This window comes from Urocitellus parryii, chromosome 3, assembly GCF_045843805.1.
Source record: "Urocitellus parryii isolate mUroPar1 chromosome 3, mUroPar1.hap1, whole genome shotgun sequence".
NCBI lineage: Eukaryota > Metazoa > Chordata > Mammalia > Rodentia > Sciuridae > Urocitellus > Urocitellus parryii.
In genome coordinates, this window is record NC_135533.1 from 41989006 (window position 1) to 42010459 (window position 21454).

General features: G+C 38.5%; 1 protein-coding gene across 1 annotated transcript in view; it reads left to right on the top strand.

Annotated features, from left to right (window-relative positions):
- The window catches only part of Met (MET proto-oncogene, receptor tyrosine kinase), a 108715-nt gene that overhangs the window by 47489 nt on the left and 39772 nt on the right, over nucleotides 1-21454 (top strand). Inside the window, exons 3-5 of the mRNA XM_026410297.2 lie at nucleotides 5509-5700; nucleotides 15653-15787; nucleotides 16557-16724. Of these exons, the coding sequence (XP_026266082.2) occupies nucleotides 5509-5700; nucleotides 15653-15787; nucleotides 16557-16724 (495 nt within the window). The remainder of the gene's footprint in view (nucleotides 1-5508; nucleotides 5701-15652; nucleotides 15788-16556; nucleotides 16725-21454) is intronic.

A 21454-nucleotide genomic window follows, 5' to 3' on the forward strand; every position in this document is an offset into this window, starting at 1 on the left:
TCTTTGTTACTATATCCTTTCCCTGTGCAATAAAACACATCACCTCTGTCATTCAAAAGACTGCATCCAGAGAGATTTTAGGAGAGCACAGACTTCAGTTTGACAAGAGTAAGGAATGGGTGCCAGTGCTAGTGGAAAGTATGCAGGAATCCAGGACTCTGAGGGGTCTTGGTCAGGATAACCACTCTGAGATTCATCTGGGTCCCAGGTGGCACCTTGACCTTGAGCCTCAAAATAACAAAAAGAGATAAGTTGAATGCTAAGAAGTTTGGATTTCTCTACAGGCCTCTGGGAAGCAATTAAGATTTTGAAAAAGGGAGTGATAGTTCAGGACAGCTACAAGGCAGAAGAGATAAGAGACAAAAGGGCCAGTGAGGAAACACCTATTCTGGGCAGGGGCTTAGGCATGGCTAGGACCTGCCCCGGAGCTACACTGGACAGAGTTCAGCAGGACTTCACAAGTGGTTGGAGTAGGAAATACTAGAGAAAAAAAAATGGTGCTGAATGAAATTCCAAAGTTACCTGAATGCACACATGGTCATGTTCATTAATCAGAATAAATAACAAAGAGGGCTAGAATTGAAAGCCACAGTGATTGATACATCCCAAAAGGTAAGTGATTGTCTCTCTGCTGTTATACAGAAAATAATGATTAATTTCAGTCTTAAGTTAAGGGACTGCTATAAAATGATATTTTCATGTTTTGGAGGGGATTTTTGTTTTATTATGCTGGAGATTGAACCCAGGTCCTCGTACATGCTAGGCCAGCCACTCTAGTACTGAGCTATAGCCCCAGTATAAGATGATCTTGAGGGTCTTTTCCATTTTCAAGTTATGCAAATCTCAGAACATTGCCCAGAAAACAATAATAACAAAAGAAGTTCATGAACTGGAGAATCAGAGAGAACTATATTCAGGCACCTGTTCCAATGTGAACTGTGCATTGTGGCAGAACCCTCAGCTACTCTGAGTGTGTAAAACCTCACAGGGCTGCTATGAGGTATGAAAATGCCCAGCTCAGTGCCTGGCACATTGTGTGTGCAAGGTAAAGACTGATTTCCTCCCTCCCTTCCTTTCTTCCTTCCTTCCTTCAATCTTCCTCCCTTTGTTAGTATGGGGAGAGTCATTCTGGCTCCCTCCTGCAGCTGGTGTGAAACCTTCTCTGTAGACTTCTGCAGTTCTCAAAGCAGCTCCTATCCCAGAGAGCTGCTTCCTGCCAGCTATGCTCACTCATATCCCAAAGTACAACACAAACTGGCTTTCAAGAAAGCACACATAGGTAGGAGATCCCTGGCAGCAGGTGAGTAGTTCCTCTTTCAACTGCGCCCCAGGAACTGTGTATAAAGTGCTGACATTAAACAATCGCATCCTCCTTGCACAAGTGAGGATGTGTCTTTAAGGGACAGTGAGTGAGGCTGAGAATCACAATTGCACACTGCTATACGTTTACAATGTGAGAACTTCAACCAAGGATCCCTGTTAAAGTGCAAGGACAGCATGCAGCTCTCTAAGTCAGTTCCTGCCACCATGACCCCAGTCATTGAGCTGATCAGGATTCTCAGCAGGAAGAGACAAGGACAGCCCCCTCTTCTATAGCTAATGCTAGAATGTTACTTTTTCCTAGACACCAGTGTTCCCACGGGTCTCCCGGTAGATCTCTGTTATGAGGAAATGAAAAAGAAAAAGGTCAGGATCCTCTGGCTTATGAAATTTGAATGCCATTTGTACTTGACATCATGTTTGTTTTTTAGCTTCAGTTGCACAATTTTTCAAGATTAATAAGTTCTGTAGATGCTATTCCAACATTGTGCAATGTCTCCATACTAAGGAATTTTGTTAGTGGGCAATAGAGCACAGCTCAATCCTATCAGTCCTTGAAGTGGTACTATTTAGGGACCTCTCTATTTCCTGAAGGAAAACCTTGAAGTACACAATATAAATATTGCATTAACTCTAATGCAGAGTTCTACATTTATGCCTTTCATGTATGGAAGCAGGTGTGTAGAGGCCAAAGCCCTGGTTATATTGCTCTCTCTTCATCTAAAAAATGGTCAGCAAGTTCCTGCGGGTTTGCAGACACTGAGGGGTTCTTAGAGGTCTTCTCACCTCCATTCCCCTGCTACCCATCAGCAAGGCAACTGCAAAGTAAACTGGGTAGGAGGAGGATCTCTGCTGGCTTTGTAGATGCATTTATTTCTTAGCAAGTGTCATTGAAAACCTACTTATATGAGGCATGGTACAGGGTACAGGGATACAGAGGATAAGACAGTTCCTGTCCTCCCATTGATAGAAAGGAGGACAGGAATCATTTATGATCAAAGAAGAGTCCATCCACAGCAAATTGTTTTTATATCCCACTGAATTCAACAGCTCAAGTAGCACCATACCTCCGGTCAAGTTTGAGACTTTAAAGTTCCCAGGATGCCACATAAGAATAAAGAAAGACAATGATCATTAACAAAAGAAGGAACGAAAGAGCCACAGAAGCTGACCCTGAAGAGCAGTGGCCTCTGCAGTAGAGCACCTCCAATGACCTTATCTTTGAAATTGGTCTCTGTTTCTTTAAGCATCTTCCCTTGGCTCTTTTAACATGGACAATTGGTCACCAATAGAAACTTAATTATCAATTAATCAATTGCTATTGAGTTGCCAGGATTTCATCCCAGTTATCTGCTACTCCTCAGAGTAATCTATAGTATTTTAGTGAGGAAAAGCTTCTAATTAAATAGTGAAATAGCACTCATTAATAGAGCAAAATAAATATCTAAAACTAAAACATTGTACTATTTCCAAGAGACAGTAGGTTTAACATCTCTAAGACTCTATTTGATAATTTATTACCATTTAAAATGAAGAAATAATTGTTGGTACATGAAATAGAGCTTTTTAGGTAGCTTTTAACCATAAAAATCAATAGATGTAGGAACTTTCCATTTCATGTGACAGATGGTTGACCTTAAGGAGTAAGGTCATCATATAGAAGAATAAATATTTTTTTGTCCTTAAACACATTGACTGAAATATGCTGTGATAATTTTCTGGTTGTTATCAAACAACATTCATTTTCCTGGATTGGTAGCTACATACAGTGATGTGTAAAAATGAACTTTCTATTTGTTCTAAGGTCCTCCTTTTCCTTAATACATATTTCTCTCATCATCATCTGCCCCAGGTTTACTAATTCCTAGCCATCTCATCAAGATAGTCAGGAGCCTTGTACTCTTTATTTGTCCTTCATAAACTTTTAACTACCCCTATCCCAGAAAAAAAAAAAAGACTTAAATAATACTGGTTCATGTCTCCACACTCATCCCCGTCTACCTATAATTGATTCACTTATTTGTTGATTCATTCAATTGATATTTACTAGCTGCCTATTATATGTGGTGTTTAGTTACTGCCAACAGTACAGTGGTGAAAATGCAGTCCCTAACTGCAGAGAACTATCACAGGAGAAGGCTCGCATTATCTTACAATTGCATAAGCAAATGTGAAATTGCAGCTATAGCTATCTTACAGCTATGCTGTGCTGTCTATGATGCTTAGGCAAAAGGTATTGTGAGAGTCTAATAATAGGAACATTGGACCTTGATATTGGCAGCAGGGCAGGCATCCTGAGGGAATGGTGATAAGCTAAGGTCTGAAGGAGGTATATAGGAGTTCACAAGGTGAATGGAGGTGGAGGCAGAAATCCAGGCAGAGGAAACAGCCTACCTAGGCCAAAGTGTTTAATGGGAGGACACCTGGAGAAAGGAAGGAAGGACCCCTCCCTGGTGCACAGAGAACACAGACCTGGAGAAGCTTGGTAGTGGCCAGAGGATGCCACCCACATCCAACATGTCAAAAATGTTTTCTTCTATCCTAAAAGCAATGGGAAAGCATTAAGTGTTTTAGATTGAGAGGACCATAGTTAGATTCACATTCTTACAAGAATCCTGTTAGAGTGTTGAAAAGAGATCACCTGATGAGGGTGATGGTGGATTTGGTGGGTCTAGTTAGTAACCCACTAGTTGTGGTCCCAGAAAAGGGTGGGTGACCAGGATGAAGATGGTGGTGATGGAGAGAGAAAAGCCCAGGGAGGTCCAGGAGATATTTAGAAGTGATGGGAACTGAAGATGGTCTGTATATGGGGGGCTAAAAAAGAAAAAAAAAAACAGTAGGAATCAGGGATGGCACTTGGGTTTCCAACTCATGTGCCTTGAAGGATATATGTAATATATCACTGGGGTGTGTAATATATAATCAGGCAAGCAGAGTATTAGTTATTTTGAGACTGAAATCTCTTGATACATGAGAGTGGAGACACAAAAGCATGTGTCCATGAATAATAGACATGTGTCTGCATAATAGACATCACAGTAATTGCCAGGATTTACTATGAAAAGTGGAGAAACAGCCCTTTGGAGCCTTGAGAAATCCTGACATTGATAGCCAGGTGCAGATGGTCCAGCAAAGGAGAATTACTACAGTCTGAGTGCCTAGGGCTGGGACTTGGTGGTGATTCAGTGGTAACTCACGTGCTTAGTATGTACAAGGTCCTGATTCAATCCCCAGCACCATTAAATTAAAAAAAAAAAAAAACAGACTGAAGCAGAAGGAAGGATCTTCTCAGAATATAATTGTCACACACTACTAAACAATATTTTTTTAAAAATCCTTCCCCTTGAGGTTGAACCTAAAAGATAGTTACTAAACTGTAGTTGTCTTGGTAAGCTACTTACTGATACATTTAATGCACAGCTCTTTTGTTTTTTCAACTTTTGCCCAGTGGTGACTCACCCAAGATCCTATATGCTGAGTTCTGTTGTAAGAGATTTATATAAGTTAGTTCATTTAGTCTTTGCAACAGTTCTGTAAGCTAGGTACTATTTCTGTAATACTGTATGTTTTACACATGGGGAAAGAAACAGATGATGTGAATTTCTGAACACAGAGAGATTGTAGGTATTATATAAAGCACATAAGCATTTGAGACCAGGATTTGTTGCAAGCACTTGGGTCCGTGTACTGCTACCTACCCATGAATTATCTACTAACCGCCACTGCCCACCACCTCTGCACAAAATGCACAGAGGCACACATTTTAAAATGTATTATCATAGTATGATTCTACGATCAATTGTTATTCCAGTTGCAATTCATCTCATAGGACTTGCCTGCTAGAAGCATTAACTTTATGGCAAGGGCTGAGACATTTAAAGTTTTGTTTTTCTTTTAATAGCGTCTGCTAAGTTCCTTCTTTACATATGCACATATCCAACCACTGTGCAAACTGTGAAGGTAAGGTTTGCCTCCAGTTTTCAAGTCTGTATATACACAAACCATGCCTAGTAAAATTGGAGCTATATTGGTCAGTAGAAATATTTATGCCAGTGTGGGGCCATTTTTCTACTTGCACTGTTATCTTTGCCATTTCCTTCCAAGCTATGAAAAGACACACTGAGAAGTTTCTTACCAGCTTGTTCTCATCTGCACTCTCATTAATTCAATAACCATATTTTATTCCAGATGCTTCTGAGAAATTCATCGGGCTGTGAAGTGCGCAGTGATGAATATCGAACTGAGTTTACCACACCTTTGCCGCGCATTGACTTATTCATGGGCCAGTTCAACCAAGTGCTCTTAACATCTATATCTACCTTCATTAAAGGAAACCTCACCATTGCTAATCTTGGGACGTCAGACGGTCGCTTCATGCAGGTAAGGGCTTTCAGAGGGTCTCTTTTATTTGATATTATGCAGTTAGTTTGTTTTGGTTTTTGCAATAAGGTTATTTGCAAATACTGTGAAGTGCAATTCATAGCAGAAGCTCAGGAAACAGGCCAAAAGCCAAACAAAGAAGTCTGGTCCACTTTTTATGAAGTGTATGGCCTAGTTTTGTTAAGTTTTTGAAGCTTTCACTTTGAACGTGGTTGCTTTAATTTTCATGTCTGGAATGGTTTGGTGGGTTTTTTTTTTTCCATTCATAACTTCTATCACATGATTGGAAAGTAAAAATGAAACAATTAAAGCACTTCCAGGAGATGTTTTCCTATTCCAAGGGAAGCAGTGGATCAAAGGAGAGCTATTGTGTGAACCGTGTGTCTCCATGAGAAGAAACATTCACATCATTGAGAAGTGTTGGCAGGAGTCGGGAAGACACACTATCATCAAAATCCCATTGTAATTGAGGCACTCCTGATTCTGCAAAATGATGGGATCAGACACAAAGAAGTTAAAATACTTTTTTTTAAAATGCATTTTATTAAATGCTTTTAATGATGAGCAACAGTATTTCCATACAATAAAAGTCTGCATTTCAGGCTTGATTGAAGTCACTGTGTTTCCTAGCTACAAGAATCATAGCACTCTCCAGACATTAAAATGCTCTAGTGTTGGATTTATTTTACCACTTTAATAGTTATTGGCACTTTCAATATGAATTCATGAATGCAGAATGACAATGACATCTATGGAAATGTTGAAGTTCTACAAATACTAGAAATTTCTTGTGAAGGAAGATGCTCACTTCACAATTGTCTGATATAGTTAACATCCTGATCAAACAAAAGACTTCTAGTAGTCAATTGAGGACGATGAGTTCTTCCTAAGACTTGCTCATCTGTGCATCCAGTGTCTGTGCTCCTTTGTAAAATTTACTTTTAAAAATTACTGCAGTCTTTATAACAATCTAGATATTGGTCATTGCCACATTTTAAAGTCATACAGCATGTAAATAAAACTTTCCTAGCTCAAAACTAACTATATAAAACTAAGTATGTAGAACCTGTGCTCTAAATGTCTCCACACCATCTCCCCTCCTGAGCTTCACATTACTCCCTCTCCTCCCTCTATCCCATTCCATTGTGTTTATTTAACCACCTCACCCATCTTGGCTATTTAATTCTATCCTTAACTTCTCAAAATCTGAAGGAAGGAAGCCCAGGCCTTCCACATGGACAGACATGGCCTCTTAACACATTTAAATATGGTTGTATCTATTATCCTTGTAACATGGGTATTATTATTTTTTATTTATATGTGTTTTTAGTTTATGTTGATGGTAGTTTTAAAAATTCCAAAGAATTTGAAGATGCAGGATAAAACTTAGCATCTGTTGAATTCCTTATGTGTTCATAATTTTCCTTTGTCTCCCTTTATCTTAATTTCTGTTTTTCTTTTTTTTTTCTCTAAATTGTTCATTATCTCACCAATCCAGGTTCATATTAATAAGTTTTCTGTAACCGTTTTAGGTCTTTTTTTTTTAACATCAAAAGCATCCTGATCTGTTTCCAGATGCTAAAGTTCTAATAAAATCCCATTTTAAATAGGTTGCTTTAATGACAGAGTCCACACAATCCAAGGAATGTGTCTTGTGTCCGTCTCATTATAACAGAAATGCTATGACAAATGATTTCTCCTTATATAAAAGAAACTTCTTATGCCATTAACTGCATCTCATACAGAAGGTGGAAATAATAGATTTTTATTTTATGAAAAGTACTGAAGTCACTGATTTTTTTGTAAACAGGTGACTTTTAGTCATCAACTGTGTATGGAGACCTCACCTACTTTTCTTTACTAGGCAAATGAGGGACGAAAAGGAAACAGTGACACAGAACCTGCCCTTAAAAACTCAAGTTTTCGTAAATGAGATAAAAACATTTTCTGTTAACAATAGTATTCACAGACAAAGGGCTGTTGGTACCCACAGAAGATTTATTTTTCTGACACTTGAAATTTTATATAAATAAACTGAAAGCACTTGAAGAATCATTCAACATTACTGAAATGCAGTGTGTTTACAGCAAATAATAGTGGGGGGATGGGTTAAGGGTGGGAGTTGGGTTAAGGAGGAAGATCAGTGACCTTCCTTCCAGCCTGATCTTTCAGAGCAGTGACTGCCCACCAAGTTCTGTAAATGTTTTGACTGGGCTAAAGGCTAAACCTGTGGCCCGCCTAAGTTCTACAAGTCAACTTTTAATAAATACTATGGAGTTTCTGTACAAAATAGAATGAACATTTTCTCTCCCTCTCTGAAGACAGCTGCCACACATGAAAAGGAACAGAAAAATGATTTTACTTCCTTCCTACCCTGAAACCTAATGGCAAAGTTGCTTTGCAATTTTTTTTTTTCTCCCAAGAGTTTGCAGCTGTTTCTGCCCTTCCTATTGTGCTTGTGTTCAGCTCAGGCTGGGAACACAAGCTACAGCCCCAGCTGTTGGGTGCAAAGTGAATCAGGTATTTCACAGTGGTTATTTGATTAGAAAGAATTATATTGTTTAGCTAACAATAGTATATGCATGGCAGAGAAGATGTTTCTGACATGTTCCTGACATTTCATCATGTGTGACTTATATAGGTACAGTTACGTCTAAATATACTGTTGTCTACATGTGGAGTCTCTATATCTGTGGAGCCATGTCAGTATAGATTTCAAAAACAGTTTTTATTTATATGATCACTCTCTTGGGATGCCTTGACGTAAAATAATATGATAAGCAATGTTTGAGATGGTCTAAGTAAACAGTGAGAATAGGCCTTACAAATTGGGAGGAGGGAGTACAGAAAAGAATAAGACTGAGCAACCTTAGCAAATGTACATGGCTACGTGGGAGAGGGAAGCAGGATTCTCATGAAGATCACAGGACTAATCATAGGGATTGCCCACGTCTCCCCTTCTGAGCTCCTCGTCTAATCTACATCCAAAACAATGCTTGCTTGATTTTTTTTTAACAGCACTTGTATAAGGCCTTTAATCTCTAAATGCAAAGCATTGCTATTAAAATATTTGTGTGTGATTGTCAGACCAGGGAGAGTGAGTGGATCAGAGGGAATGGGAGTGGAAAGGCCCTTCCAAGACTTGTTTCAAGTTCAGCTCTACAAACATTCATGGGGCACTGCAGGCTGCTAACTGTGGCCACTGCCTGGCATGGTCACGGCTGCCATTAGGCTCTTTGGTGCTATCCTCCTTTTCCTCTCTCCCGAATTCTGTTACTATTGTTGCTGTTACTACTCATCATCCTCTTTTTCTTCTGCTCTTAACTGGGCTAGTTGGGTTTCAAGCAAGAAACTTAAAGAGGTAAGGATGGCTCAAAAAGATACCCTTTGGCCCTGATCATCTATTATGACCATTACTTAAATAATTATGCTAGTAATCAGTGAACCTGCAAATAATTACTCACTTCCAGGAAGCAGAATCAATTCATCTATTGGCCTCTCTACATTCCTTTAGTTTCTGGGCCACCATCATACTGTGTCAGTTCTTTGCATTGGAAGCCTGTGCCAGTTATTACGTTTGGAATGACTGCTATTTCAGAATTTGTAGACACAGATCATCATTTCAGCAATGTTGTGAACATCAGACAGAGACACAGCTGAATGAAGCTTACACTCAAACACCATTTCTCTATAAGGATTGTTAATTTACCCATCTCTTTTACAAAATGCTCAGATAAAAATATCATCTGCCTTTTTTAAAATTTGTACATCATTGACTTAATTATATCCCTAAGGAACATTATTAGTATTGGGCTATTTCTCATTATGCTCATGAATTCTAAAATTTCTTTTGTGCAAAAAAAGAGCTCATAAATAATAATTTCAGGATTATGTCCATAAATAAAAATTAAGTCCAGTTCATGTATAGTCTCCTCAAATGAATTAATGTATGCTCTTGAAGGACATGTATGTTATACTCTATCACACACATAGAAATTTAAAACATCACAAATATTTGCAACCTTAGGAAAATGCAAGGCTTTTGTTTGTTTTGGTTTGGGGTGGCAAGGAGTAACTGGAATTTCTTGCATAGTTACCTTTCGGATAGAACAGAGACATTGTAAGACATGAAATATGTTTTTCAGTTGTTTTTGAACTTTAGTCAGTTCAAAATTCAGAGGTAGATATACTCTGGATAATAACTAATCCTACAATCAACACATATGGGATGTTGACTTGAAATTGTTCATTATTTTTGAATTTTTACAAACTCCCTAACTTATTTGGTTTTTTTTAACAAAGTCAATCCAATACTGACTCATTTTGACTCATTTCAAAAAATTGAAGCAGATACACATCAGTATTGTAATAGTGAGGAAAATTGCTTTGCCCATTGGATATACTAGTCTATTTACCAAAAGGAGTAAAGAATGGGGTAAAAGTTCATTTTATTCAATTTTTACCACCTGGTGGTACTTTCTCTTACCATTTTTAGTTCTCTATTTTCAATACCAGTTTGCAATTTCTACTTCTTATTTTTCATTTTTTTTCCTGTTTCACAAAACTAGATATGAGCCTTGATTGAAACAAATTGCTCTAAGCCTCAAGTTCTGATTTCTTTCTAAATAAAAACCAATCCTTATCATATACCAAAGAAAATAGTAAACTTTAAACAGACAAGAAGCATGAGGCATTGCAAGCCATACTTCTGAAGGTTTTCTAAACTCTGAAACATTTCTAAACCCATGCCTTCATTAAGGCCTCTATGGGCTTCTGATTTCAATCTGTTCATGTCTGAAGGCAATAGATACACCTTAAGGACCTACTCTGTGCCAGAGTCTGGTCTATACTGGCAGCTAGATGGAAGCAGATACTTCCTGAATCTACTGGGTCATGTGACCCCATGGTGTCTGCATCTTCACTCATATTTTATTCTCTTTGAAACTCAAATTCTGATCATTTGCATCACCTTTCATGAAGAAGGAATTTTGCTTATTCCTTAACACATATCCTCTCTTCTTTTTAACTTTTCATTCAGAAATCAATCTAGATGGTATAAAAGCTCCTTTTCAGTTTTATTTACCTTGAAATGGAACTGTCTGTTTTTATTTCTTATATAAAAAAAAAGATTTACTTAATTCATCAGAAGATTTCTTGAAGTTTCTTGGTCACATTTTAAATCTACATGACTGAACCACGTACCATGAGGTCTACCATGTTTTCTTGATCCCACGATGACTATGTGAAGAAGAACTGCATTATGTTTTTTCTAAAAGTCTGCCATCCAGTTCAGATGTATCAAGGACCACTGAGTATGTCAGACCAACATAACTATAAAGTTAAAACATAACTATAAAGTTAAAACATAACTATAAAGTTATATTATCCCAGACCAGTGTCTTCTTCAAGAAGTATGATGCAGATGAAAATAGTTACTCAAGTCTCTCCAAGAATACTAAAGGATACAAAACATGCTTAGTCCACAGCAACTCTATAAAACCTCTGTCTGATTGTTCTCTGGAAGTTTTCAGGGGCTCCTCCCTCTCCTTCAGGAGGTCACTCTCATCCACTCTGTCCCATCCCATCTACCCTGCCACCTGCACTCCCTCTGTTCTCCATAACTGGGAAAGCCAAAGTACTCATTCTAGAAAGGAGATTGTGAACCTCCAAAGGTAAACCTTCCTCTTGCTTAACTTAAGGAAACACTTGGCAGAGGTACACAAACCAAAACCACAATAAAGTACCACTTCACACTCTCTAGGACAGCTCTAATCAAGAAAATGGAAAATAACAAGTGTTGTTGAGGGTGTGAAGAAATGAGAAATTGCTGGTGGGGATGTAGATGGTGCAGCCACTATGGGAAATAGTTTGCAGTACCTTAAAAGGTCAAGCAAATCCTTTACCTTAAGGCTCAATAACTCTACTCCTAGATGCATATACCCAAGAGAGATGAAAATACATGTTCACACAAAAAGTTATACATGAATGTTCATAGCAGCACTAGACACAACAGCCGGAAAGTGGAAACAACCCAAAAGTCTATTACGTAATGAATAAATTAATATAATGTGGTCCATCCATAGAATGAAATGTTATTTGACAATAAAAAGCAGAATGAATGAACCTTGAAAACATTATGCTAAGTGGAAGATAACAGACAAAAAGGACCACATATTGTAGGATTTCACTTATGTGAAATATCTAGAATAAGAAAATTACATATGATAATAGAAAGTAGATAAGTGATGTCAGGGTCCAGAGGGTCTGGGGATTGGGAAATGATAGCTAAGGGGTCTAGGATTTCTTTTGGGGGGTACTAAAAGTGATCTAGAGTTAGTTGAAATGATGTTTGAACAAATCTGTGAATACACTAAAAACCATTGAACTGTCTAAAAGAAAAAAAGAAAGACTTTTGAGGGAGTAGACAACCACATACAAATATGATAAACTATGTTCTTCATTCTTAAAGAAAATTAAACAGAATTTAAGCTGTTTAATTAAAAATAGAACTCTCTGTATATGGTAAGAAGATCTGTCTGGCCTTCATGTATTTGTAGAATATCACACAAAATCATTTGGAACAGGTTTACAAATGTGGAGGGCTAGGCCCAGCAGTTTCTTTTATCTGTACTTTTATTTCTTCCCCATGTCCTCTCACAAATAACTTATTGGGAGAGGTTATGTGAGATCAAAACCACAACAATGGAGTAAATTCAGATTCTTTCCTTGCCCTGCCCTCCCCCCAAATATATTAGTCCTGTATGTTCAAGAACATTAAGGAAAAAGGTTTTGTTATCTAAATACTAAAGATTAGTCATGGACACAGTAGAATAATTGCCAGTCTTCTATTTCATAGTAATTGTTCTGAGATTGCCAAGTGATTTATCATAAGAATTAAATTGATATGCCAAATTCTGTTCTGTCCCTAGAAATATCTCCATGACAACAAAAAGGAACTCCTGAATCTTGCAAGCATTGCTTCAGGGATCTTTTGAGAGTTGAAGTGGTTACTCAATTATTTAGAATTCTGGCAATAACAGAAAGTGAGGAATTAATGATAGAAAAAGCATTCTTGGCATTTCGTGGCAGTAGATGTGCCCATGGAGAGAGAGCTAATGATCAACTAGAAGCTATTCGCATATGTGAAACTACCTCTGTGCTACATTCCAGAGGGTCATCCCACTTTTCCACGTGACTTTCTGCCTTCTCTTGTTTGTCCCATTTGTCTATACCAAGTCATGATTAAAAGCAGAGCTTTGATAGCTGAGCTAGTAATATTTCCTCTGTACTATCAAAAACTATGCAGATGCAGAGGCTTTATCCTTCAGCGAACGAAACTTCTGCAACCTAGATTACTAAAACAAGGAATAACTAGCAAGGCAAATATATTGTGAAAGCTGTTTTAGTGCTTCAACTCTCCAGGGCTCTTGGTAGCTCCGAGTTGAAGCTTTTTACTGGTATTTACTCTGGTGCGCCAAGAGCCTCACAGTTTAGTTAAGAACAGGTCAAGCACACAGATTCAGGCATTAGATAAAGCTCCTTGGAAATTTGATTCTTGTCCTTTCTAGCTGAAATTCTTTTGTATTTTCTATAAGGCAAATAATAGTACCTACTTTGCAGATTAATTGTGAGGAGCCAATGAGATCTCTATTTTAAAGCACTTAGCATAGGGCCTGGCTGGGTTACCTGTTATGACAGTGACATATATATGGTGCTCTCCAGACAAAAATTCTTGACAGGAGGAAAACAAATCAATCAAAGTCCAGAGGTGCAAAGAGTTTTTTTATGAACAGAAAGAGAGAAGGTTAATCCTTTCTGGGAAATGAATATATGGATGGCCTTCAGATTTGATAAAATCAAAGATGATAACCTAGTCATTAAGAAGGGATTTCTTAATATAGATACAGAAAATGATTTTAAAGAGAATAAGAAGGTTAAATATGGAGTTAACATAAGGCCCTACAATCCCACTCCTAACACATCATGGGACTGTGACAGCACATCATTTCCAAGGGCTCTGGTAGGGGATTGGTATGTAGCAGGTCTGAATAGCATGGAAGGAACCAGGAGCAGACACAGAATGCAGATCTCCATGGTAAGTTTCCTGCTGATGAACACTCTTTAGTGTAGTGGAAAGCACAGAATGACAGTGGGGAATAGAGTCCGAGAATTAAGACAGATTGGTGTTTTGTGTTGCTTTTCTCTTATGCATGAGAAAAGGAGATATTTTTTCCCCCTTTATGGTTTGAAGAGGTTGGCAACAACCAAGGAAATATGGAGCAGGAGATGAAGAGAGTAGGAAAAAAAAATGAGAAGTGGTGAGCACCAAAAGGGAGTTGAGATTGCAAAATGGATAACTGAAATCTAGATAGTTGAGGATAGAGGCCTGGGGAGTCTGCTTGTAGCCATCCCTGGAGGGAGGGAGAACTGGTAATTGAACTTTGTTTCACTCTGCCTGAAAAGGTCACAAATACCTATTGGGCCCTAACAGTAGGAAATAACAGTAGTTTCCATCCTTTTCCAACCTGACCAAGTGACCTTTGAGCCATCATTTAACTTCTGTGCAAACATAGCCACCCTGCTTTAATGGAGATGTTTTGAAAGTGTTGAGTGTTTGAGGTAAAACAACGTTAGAGCAAAAATGTCACGTTCAACTGTGGAGCTCTGTGTGAGCTTGGGGAGTTTCTCTCAACAGTCCACTATGTGGGAACAAAATTAGGTACTTAGTAAATCTTCCTAATTGTTTCAAGCTACTTGGCTCCTTTATTGTGCTAAATTAAAAAAAAAAAAAAAAAAAAACTTACTACTGTTCCCCAGAACATTTATATGTCGCACGTGTTTGTTAGAATACAAAACAATTAATTACTCCTCTAATTTTCATTCCTATTTTCTGAATGAGAAAGCTGTGGTAGAAAGAGAGTTTCTTTAATCTAATCTCACAGATGCCCATGTTTGTCCTATGATTTCATACACATGGCAAGCAAATGCACTTTTGATGCAATGTAAAAGATTATTAGAGATGTCAGGCAATTTCACAGAGCAGATTTCAAGCCCAAAGCTGTGCTCGGCCTCCTACACTCTCATGTATATGCAAACGGATGGCCTACTTAAGAGTGACGGTCTCTCTCAGAACTCCTAAACCCTCCTAAAAATCTCTGTTCATTCAAGATGATCATTCTGATGCTGTTGTAGTTGTTGATCACAGTCTGAACTTCATTATTGCTGGGTTTTAGCTTCAGAGCAGGTGGAAATTATGTAGCTGGAAAACATGAATACCTTAAAGCAAGAATGACACCAATCAACAAACCTCATCTCCCAGGCATTGTTACAACAATCAGGCCTTATTATAAAGCTGGGACAAGAAGTAGAACTTTATTTATAATGCACATAATAACATATCGGGACTATGGTATATAAAAAATACATTTCAAAGTAGCATGGGGACCTATTTTAACCTCAAAAGATCTTTAAATATGACTTAAAAGTAGCAAAGCTGGAACTAGCTCCAGGTTTCCAGACTCCTGTCCACTACTCTTACCATTACGTCAAGGGAAACTGCCCCATGGGAAGGATCAAGAGTATAGATTTAAAAATATCCAGGATCCTTATAGTATGTGTGGTGTCTTCTTTCTGGGAAGAGTTTTGGCTCCTCCAGTTCCCAGTACAATTGTAAGGACTTGCCTGCAGGTGCTGGCTGATTGATTGGAAGATCTTCTTCCCTGGAAACCATTAAAAGATCATAGGCAAACGTCTGTCCTGGGGGTTCAGATAAATTGGAATCAAGGCAGGAGATTAGAACATGTCATATTGATTTACAGCAAGATGAACTGTTGGGTCTTTAGTTCAGATACCCTTGTGCTCTCCTAATCTGTTATTACAATCATCATCTACGTTTTCCACTTACATTTTAAATGGCTTGTTGGAATAGGGTGTTTCCTTTTTCTTTCCTCAGGTTGTTGTTTCTCGAACAGTATCATCCACCCCTCATGTGAATTTTCGCCTGGATTCCCACCCTGTGTCCCCAGAAGTGATTGTGGAGCACCCATTAAACCAAAATGGCTACACCCTGGTTATCACTGGGAAAAAGGTGAGCCCTATTCCCACAGGGAGTTTCCATGGATAGGGTTCTTCCTGAATGGATACTTCTAGCCAAGAGCATCCAATTTTTATAATTTCTCTCTTCATCTTAGATTCCTGTCTCCTCCATTAAGTTATTTTTTGGGGGGTATTCCAGAGGACTTCTGAAATAAAGTTAATTTCTTATCCAAAGAAGATTAGACCTAAGGGAGGTCTTCTTCATAATAAGTACTTCTCCTTTAGTTTCTCAATGAGAAAAATGAATACAGAATAAGAAATACAGTCCTAAAGGTAGAGCTCCAGTGCAGGCAGATAAATCCTGGGAATATACATTGGAATCTGACTCCAGCTAGTAATCTCTGTTCTCTGAGAGAAGGATGTGCATCCTGATACCAGAATGATATGTAACCTTACTTGAAGTTCCAAGGGTTCAAGTGTGTCTTCCTGAAGCTTAAATTACAAATATACTCCCTTGTATATTTTAAAATCATCTCAGACAGGGCCAAATGTCCCTGCTATATCAAACCTCTAACATTGCATCACAATGCTTGTGTTCCTCAATATTACATTTTATTTTACAGGATGCCAACAGTAGAGGGAATGAATTTGATTTTTTAAAAATTCTAATCACTTAACCATTATTAGCTGATTTGCACATCAGTGCTTGTTATTCTAGCAGACTCCATAAAATAATGTTTATATGTAGCTTCTGTGTATTCTAATTGTTCTTAAACAACAAAAACACCTCTGGAAGCCCTTTTTATTTCTTTTCTTCACAGATCACCAAGATCCCGTTGAACGGCTTGGGCTGTGGACACTTCCAGTCCTGCAGTCAGTGTCTCTCTGCCCCTCCTTTTGTGCAGTGTGGTTGGTGCCATGATCAATGTGTGCGATCAGACGAATGTCCCAATGGGACTCAGGAGATCTGTCTGCCTACAGTCTATAAGGTAGGAATATCTATCAGCTGTCATGCAGGGGGTTTTTTGTTTGTTTGTTTTTGTTTTTTGTTTTGGTAATTCCAAATCCCACTAATGAAAAAAAATCCAAAACTTAATTTCCTAATTTAGCTGTGACACATCAGCCAAAGCACCATCTCTCTCCTGGTTTTGTCCCCATAGGCAGCAGTGGAGCACCCCCTGTGTCCTGCAGTTGAAGTGCTTGCTTCCCATGCACTAGGTTTTCTCTTTGGACAGCTGCTGTCCCTTATGCTATGTGCACAGCAGAGCAGTAGCTAATGAGCAACATTGTTCCCCATTTCTTCGTGCTGAGACCTGTTTCCTCCTGAGTGGCCCATTCTGATTCCTCATTACCTACTTTATGCCAGGTGCCCAGACATGACCCTCCACCAAAGAGACAGATCTGTTCATACCACAGAACTCCAAGCTGAAGGAACCATGCAACCTGACAATCCCAGACATATTGGGGCAGACAGAACACGCTTCTTCCTGTCCAAGGCATAGATGATAGAGGGTGGTCTTGTGTCAATCACAGATGAGGCTAGAGGTGGTTTCTTAGGTTGATATGGGAAGAAAGGAGGGGGTCAACACTCATGGTGACTGGGTGTCTTGTCTCAATATGCCTGAATGAGAAGTAAAGTTTCCACTGATGACTATATTGTTATCTATACTTCTATAAGCCACTTCATCTTTAATCACTCCAGAAACTTGTACTGAGTACACACCACATGGACAGCTCTCTTCTAGACTCTGGGGACATACAGTCCAAAATGAATACAAAGGATACTCCTGCTGCTAGAGAACTTAGCTTCTGGTAGTGGACGTCAGTCATGACATTGCAGACACACTCTCTGTTACCTTATTTGCTTAAGCATATATTTGGCACTATGAAAATCTCTAAAAGTTTCTTCATCCAAATACATTTTGCTTGGAAATACTTAACCAGTGAGGACTCAGTATGTGTTTTCTCTGCCTGCATGTTGAACAGTTGGACTTTAGTAAATGGTTCTTGTGAAATATTCAAGTTAAAGGTCTCGGTCACCTGGTTCAGGCTCAAGTAAACAAAGTGTGCGAGTCAGAACAAGAATGGCCCCCAAGCACATGGCTGTTTTCATTTAGTTACGGTTTGGGGCAAGATTTGCAGTGGTGACTGGGTTTTAAACCAAATCATTTTCTGTTAGATGTAACACAACTATCAGGCCTTAGCTTAATCATCTGGAGAATAAACTAAAAGAGAATAAGAAAAGAATTTTAATCTATAGTATTTATGTACATTTTCGTTGTTGTTGTCCAGTATACTTATAAAACCCACATGCAATTTTATATTTTTATAAACACACAGTCTTGGCAATTTGAGACACTAGAAATTTGAGCTCTCCGTATTCCATGAAAAAGATACAGTGTGTGTGTTTGTGTATGTGTGTGTGTTGTGCGTGCACACACACTCATATGCACAATTAAATTGCAACAATTTCATTTCAAAAATAGCCAAGTTGGGATTTTAAGTAAAGAAAGCAAGTTGATAACTAGCCCAAATAAAACATTTAATTTTGACCACTGTGCTACCTTTTACTAATCATGAAAGCCATATGGAACTGGTTGAAAACAAAGTAAACATTTTAGAATTTTCTGGAAACAGAGATTGTCTCAAATGTTAGAGTCTCCCTCCTCTCTCACCTTCCCTCACTGCAGCACTCAGCAGTTGTTGATTTTGAAAGGTTGCATTGTATCATGCACAAGTCGATGAGGCGTGGGCTGGGCAGTTAGAAGCAAAGCTGTGCAGCTGAGTCCATAAATCCCTTTCGGTTCATAGTTGTTAGGAAGATTTCATGCTGTGCTAGACCGTGACATTTAGCATTCTCACTGCAAAAAAATAAGACAGATTATTCGTCTTTTTCTTATCTGTCTTAAACTCTACCCGCTCAAGATCCAGATACTATATAGAGTTTCACTTTCCAATACATGAATGTTAACCTGTTTTTCAAGGTACATAATGTTCAATGGCTGAAAATCTTTGCAGTTCCAGATATGAGAGATTTCAGGATTGTAAGCCCTTTATTTGTTTCAAACATGTCATCTGATCTTGTACTTAAAGAGCAATGAGAAATGCTTCAGAAAAGGAAGAGCACTTTCCCAGTGTATTCTGAATTTGTCAGTATAAAACTGTCACATCTTATAGAACTGAAGTCAATCCCAATGAGGCAATAAAACTGTTTATTAATTGATCAGAACATTCAGATAAGAAGCAACAGCAATATCTTCTGGGGGGTAGAGGAATGTGCAGGCCCTAAACTGCTACCAGCATATTTGTGACTATTTTTCTGCTAAAACAGAAAGGAGGTTTCCTTTGTGAATTTTAATATTCAAGGCTTTTATAAGCTTTCTTAGATTTTTATCTTAATGCATTTAAAAAGCATGATCATTTAAAATACTTTTGGAATGGACCCACCAGTGGCACAGTCTCTCACCTATAAGAGGAAGAGAACTACTTTTGTGGCTCTGTCTCCCCTGTTCAGACAGATAGGCCACCCAGCCTCTTCGGCTTTATGCCGGACACTCATTTCCTGCATAGGGAGTTTCTCTGCACTTCAGGATAGCTGAGTTTGCCAGCCCATTGTTGGGTCTATCCAAGGGTGTGTGGTCCACGGCTGCTTCCTTCCTCTTCCTCTGGAAGAATGAAGGTTACCCCCATAAGCTAAGGGAAAAATGCTCAGCCCAGAATAAAGCCAAACCTAGCTGGCTTTTCAAATTCTGAGGATCTAGCAGAGGGTTGATAATATCCATTTCTACAGCCAGGACACCAAATCAGTGTGTTCTCAAATCATCACCCAGTGCCTTTACCTTTCATACAAGAGATGATGTGTAGCATATGCCTGTAATCCCAGCAACTCTGGAGGCTGAGACAGCAGGAGTGCAAGCTCAAGTTCATTTGTCAGCCTTGGCAACTTAGGAAGACCCTTTTTTCAAAATCATATATAAAAAGGTCTGGGGATATAAGATGCATCTCAGTGGTAGAATGCCCCTGTACAAAAGAGAGGGGGCGGGGGGAGAGAATGTGAGTATTAAGTGACAGTCTTCAGTTTTTACTTAGAGATGGGGGGTGTAGGCAGTGGGATGGGGCCGACATCAGCCTTGGGCAGCTGCTTTGGATGGGGAAGTCTCCGCCTCAGAAATGGGAATAGCAGCTGTGTGATGGCCTTAGGCTGAAGAGAGTCCTGGGAGGGTTGGATGTCCTATTCTCTCCTACTGGATTTCTAACATAATAATAAACAGATTTTTTTTTCCTAACAGTGCTGATTTGCTGGACGTGGATGAGGTAAATTTTTATGAAAGGAACAACTGTGTAATGGATTTGTATGGGTAGAAGGGCCATCATAAAAGCATTAAGCTGAGACTTTAAAAGGGTTTGGTAACAAGGGTTAAGTTAAGACTTTGGCTTGCAATTATTTACTTAGGAAGGATGGGAATGTTTGCAAATTTGAATTTTGCTAAAAAGTCCTCTCAGTTGTCAGACTTACACAAAGTGGGCTTTAGCAAACACCTTTGCTGGATTTTGAGTTGCCTCTATCTTGGTGCTACGGTTTCCCACCATTGTACTTCACAGCACAATTTACAATATGTCCCCCCAAAAGAGCATTTCCTTTCTCAATTGTCACAAAGCTGCCCAAGAAAAGCTTATTTTTAACTTGCAAATGTGTTTTGTTTAACTAGTTTTAACCTAAGAACAGTTGTCTTACAAACTTTAAAAGCACTTAATGCTGTCTTATATAATAGTTGCCAACATTTTAGTTATAAATTAAAATTTCACGTTTAACACACCCAAAATAAGCCTGTATTGATACAGTGAACCTGTTATTTACTGACCATTGAACATGTCATGAGGAAAAAAAAAAATCTTCAAAATAAGATGTAAAATAATGTCAATGGAGAGAATTAGAAAAAAATTTTACCATATGGATTCGAGGTGCTCTCCAATTCTGAGCATTTTTTTCTACTTCCAATAGAAATAATATATTGCATGTACTGAATATCACATAATTTTTAATAGTACATTATGTATTTTCTGTACACCAAATAGTGACCATCTTTGGAAAATAATGAAAAATCTTGAGTCTATGATATAAAGTGTGAATTATTAGGCTTTAAGAAGTAGATTCACTTATTTATTTGTGGGTGCCTGGAACATAGGAGAAATAATGAATGAATGGGTGGCAGATTTGAATACCATCAATTTGTTGGATATTAGGGTAACTGCCTATTTATCAGCACCATTTTGGGGGTATGTCTCATTGAGCCATCCCCAAAGTCCTCCCCAGCCAAGGAGAAATTCATACTGTAAAAAAATGCTGGGTACCAAGACATACATTGGATCTTGGCTTACAGGGCCTGTCAAGGAGGTTGGATCATTTTGATCTGGAGACCATGAAGAAATTATAATCAGTTACAAGCAGTGACTACTGCTGCCCAAAAAAGCCCAAGAAATTAATTAATTTCAGAGTGTCCCCAAAGACCTCCCCATTCCCACCCGGACTCTCTGCTCTTTGTTCCATCTCTGATTCTCCTGAAAATAGCTTATTTCATAGCATGATCAGGTAGTTTTAATGTTCGTTCCAGATGCTCTGGAATTTGAAACCCTTTCCTTCAGTAAAAATTCAACCTTTACTGGATTGTGAGAGAATGGAAAATTTTATGCTCTTGAAGGATACATTGTTTTCCACACA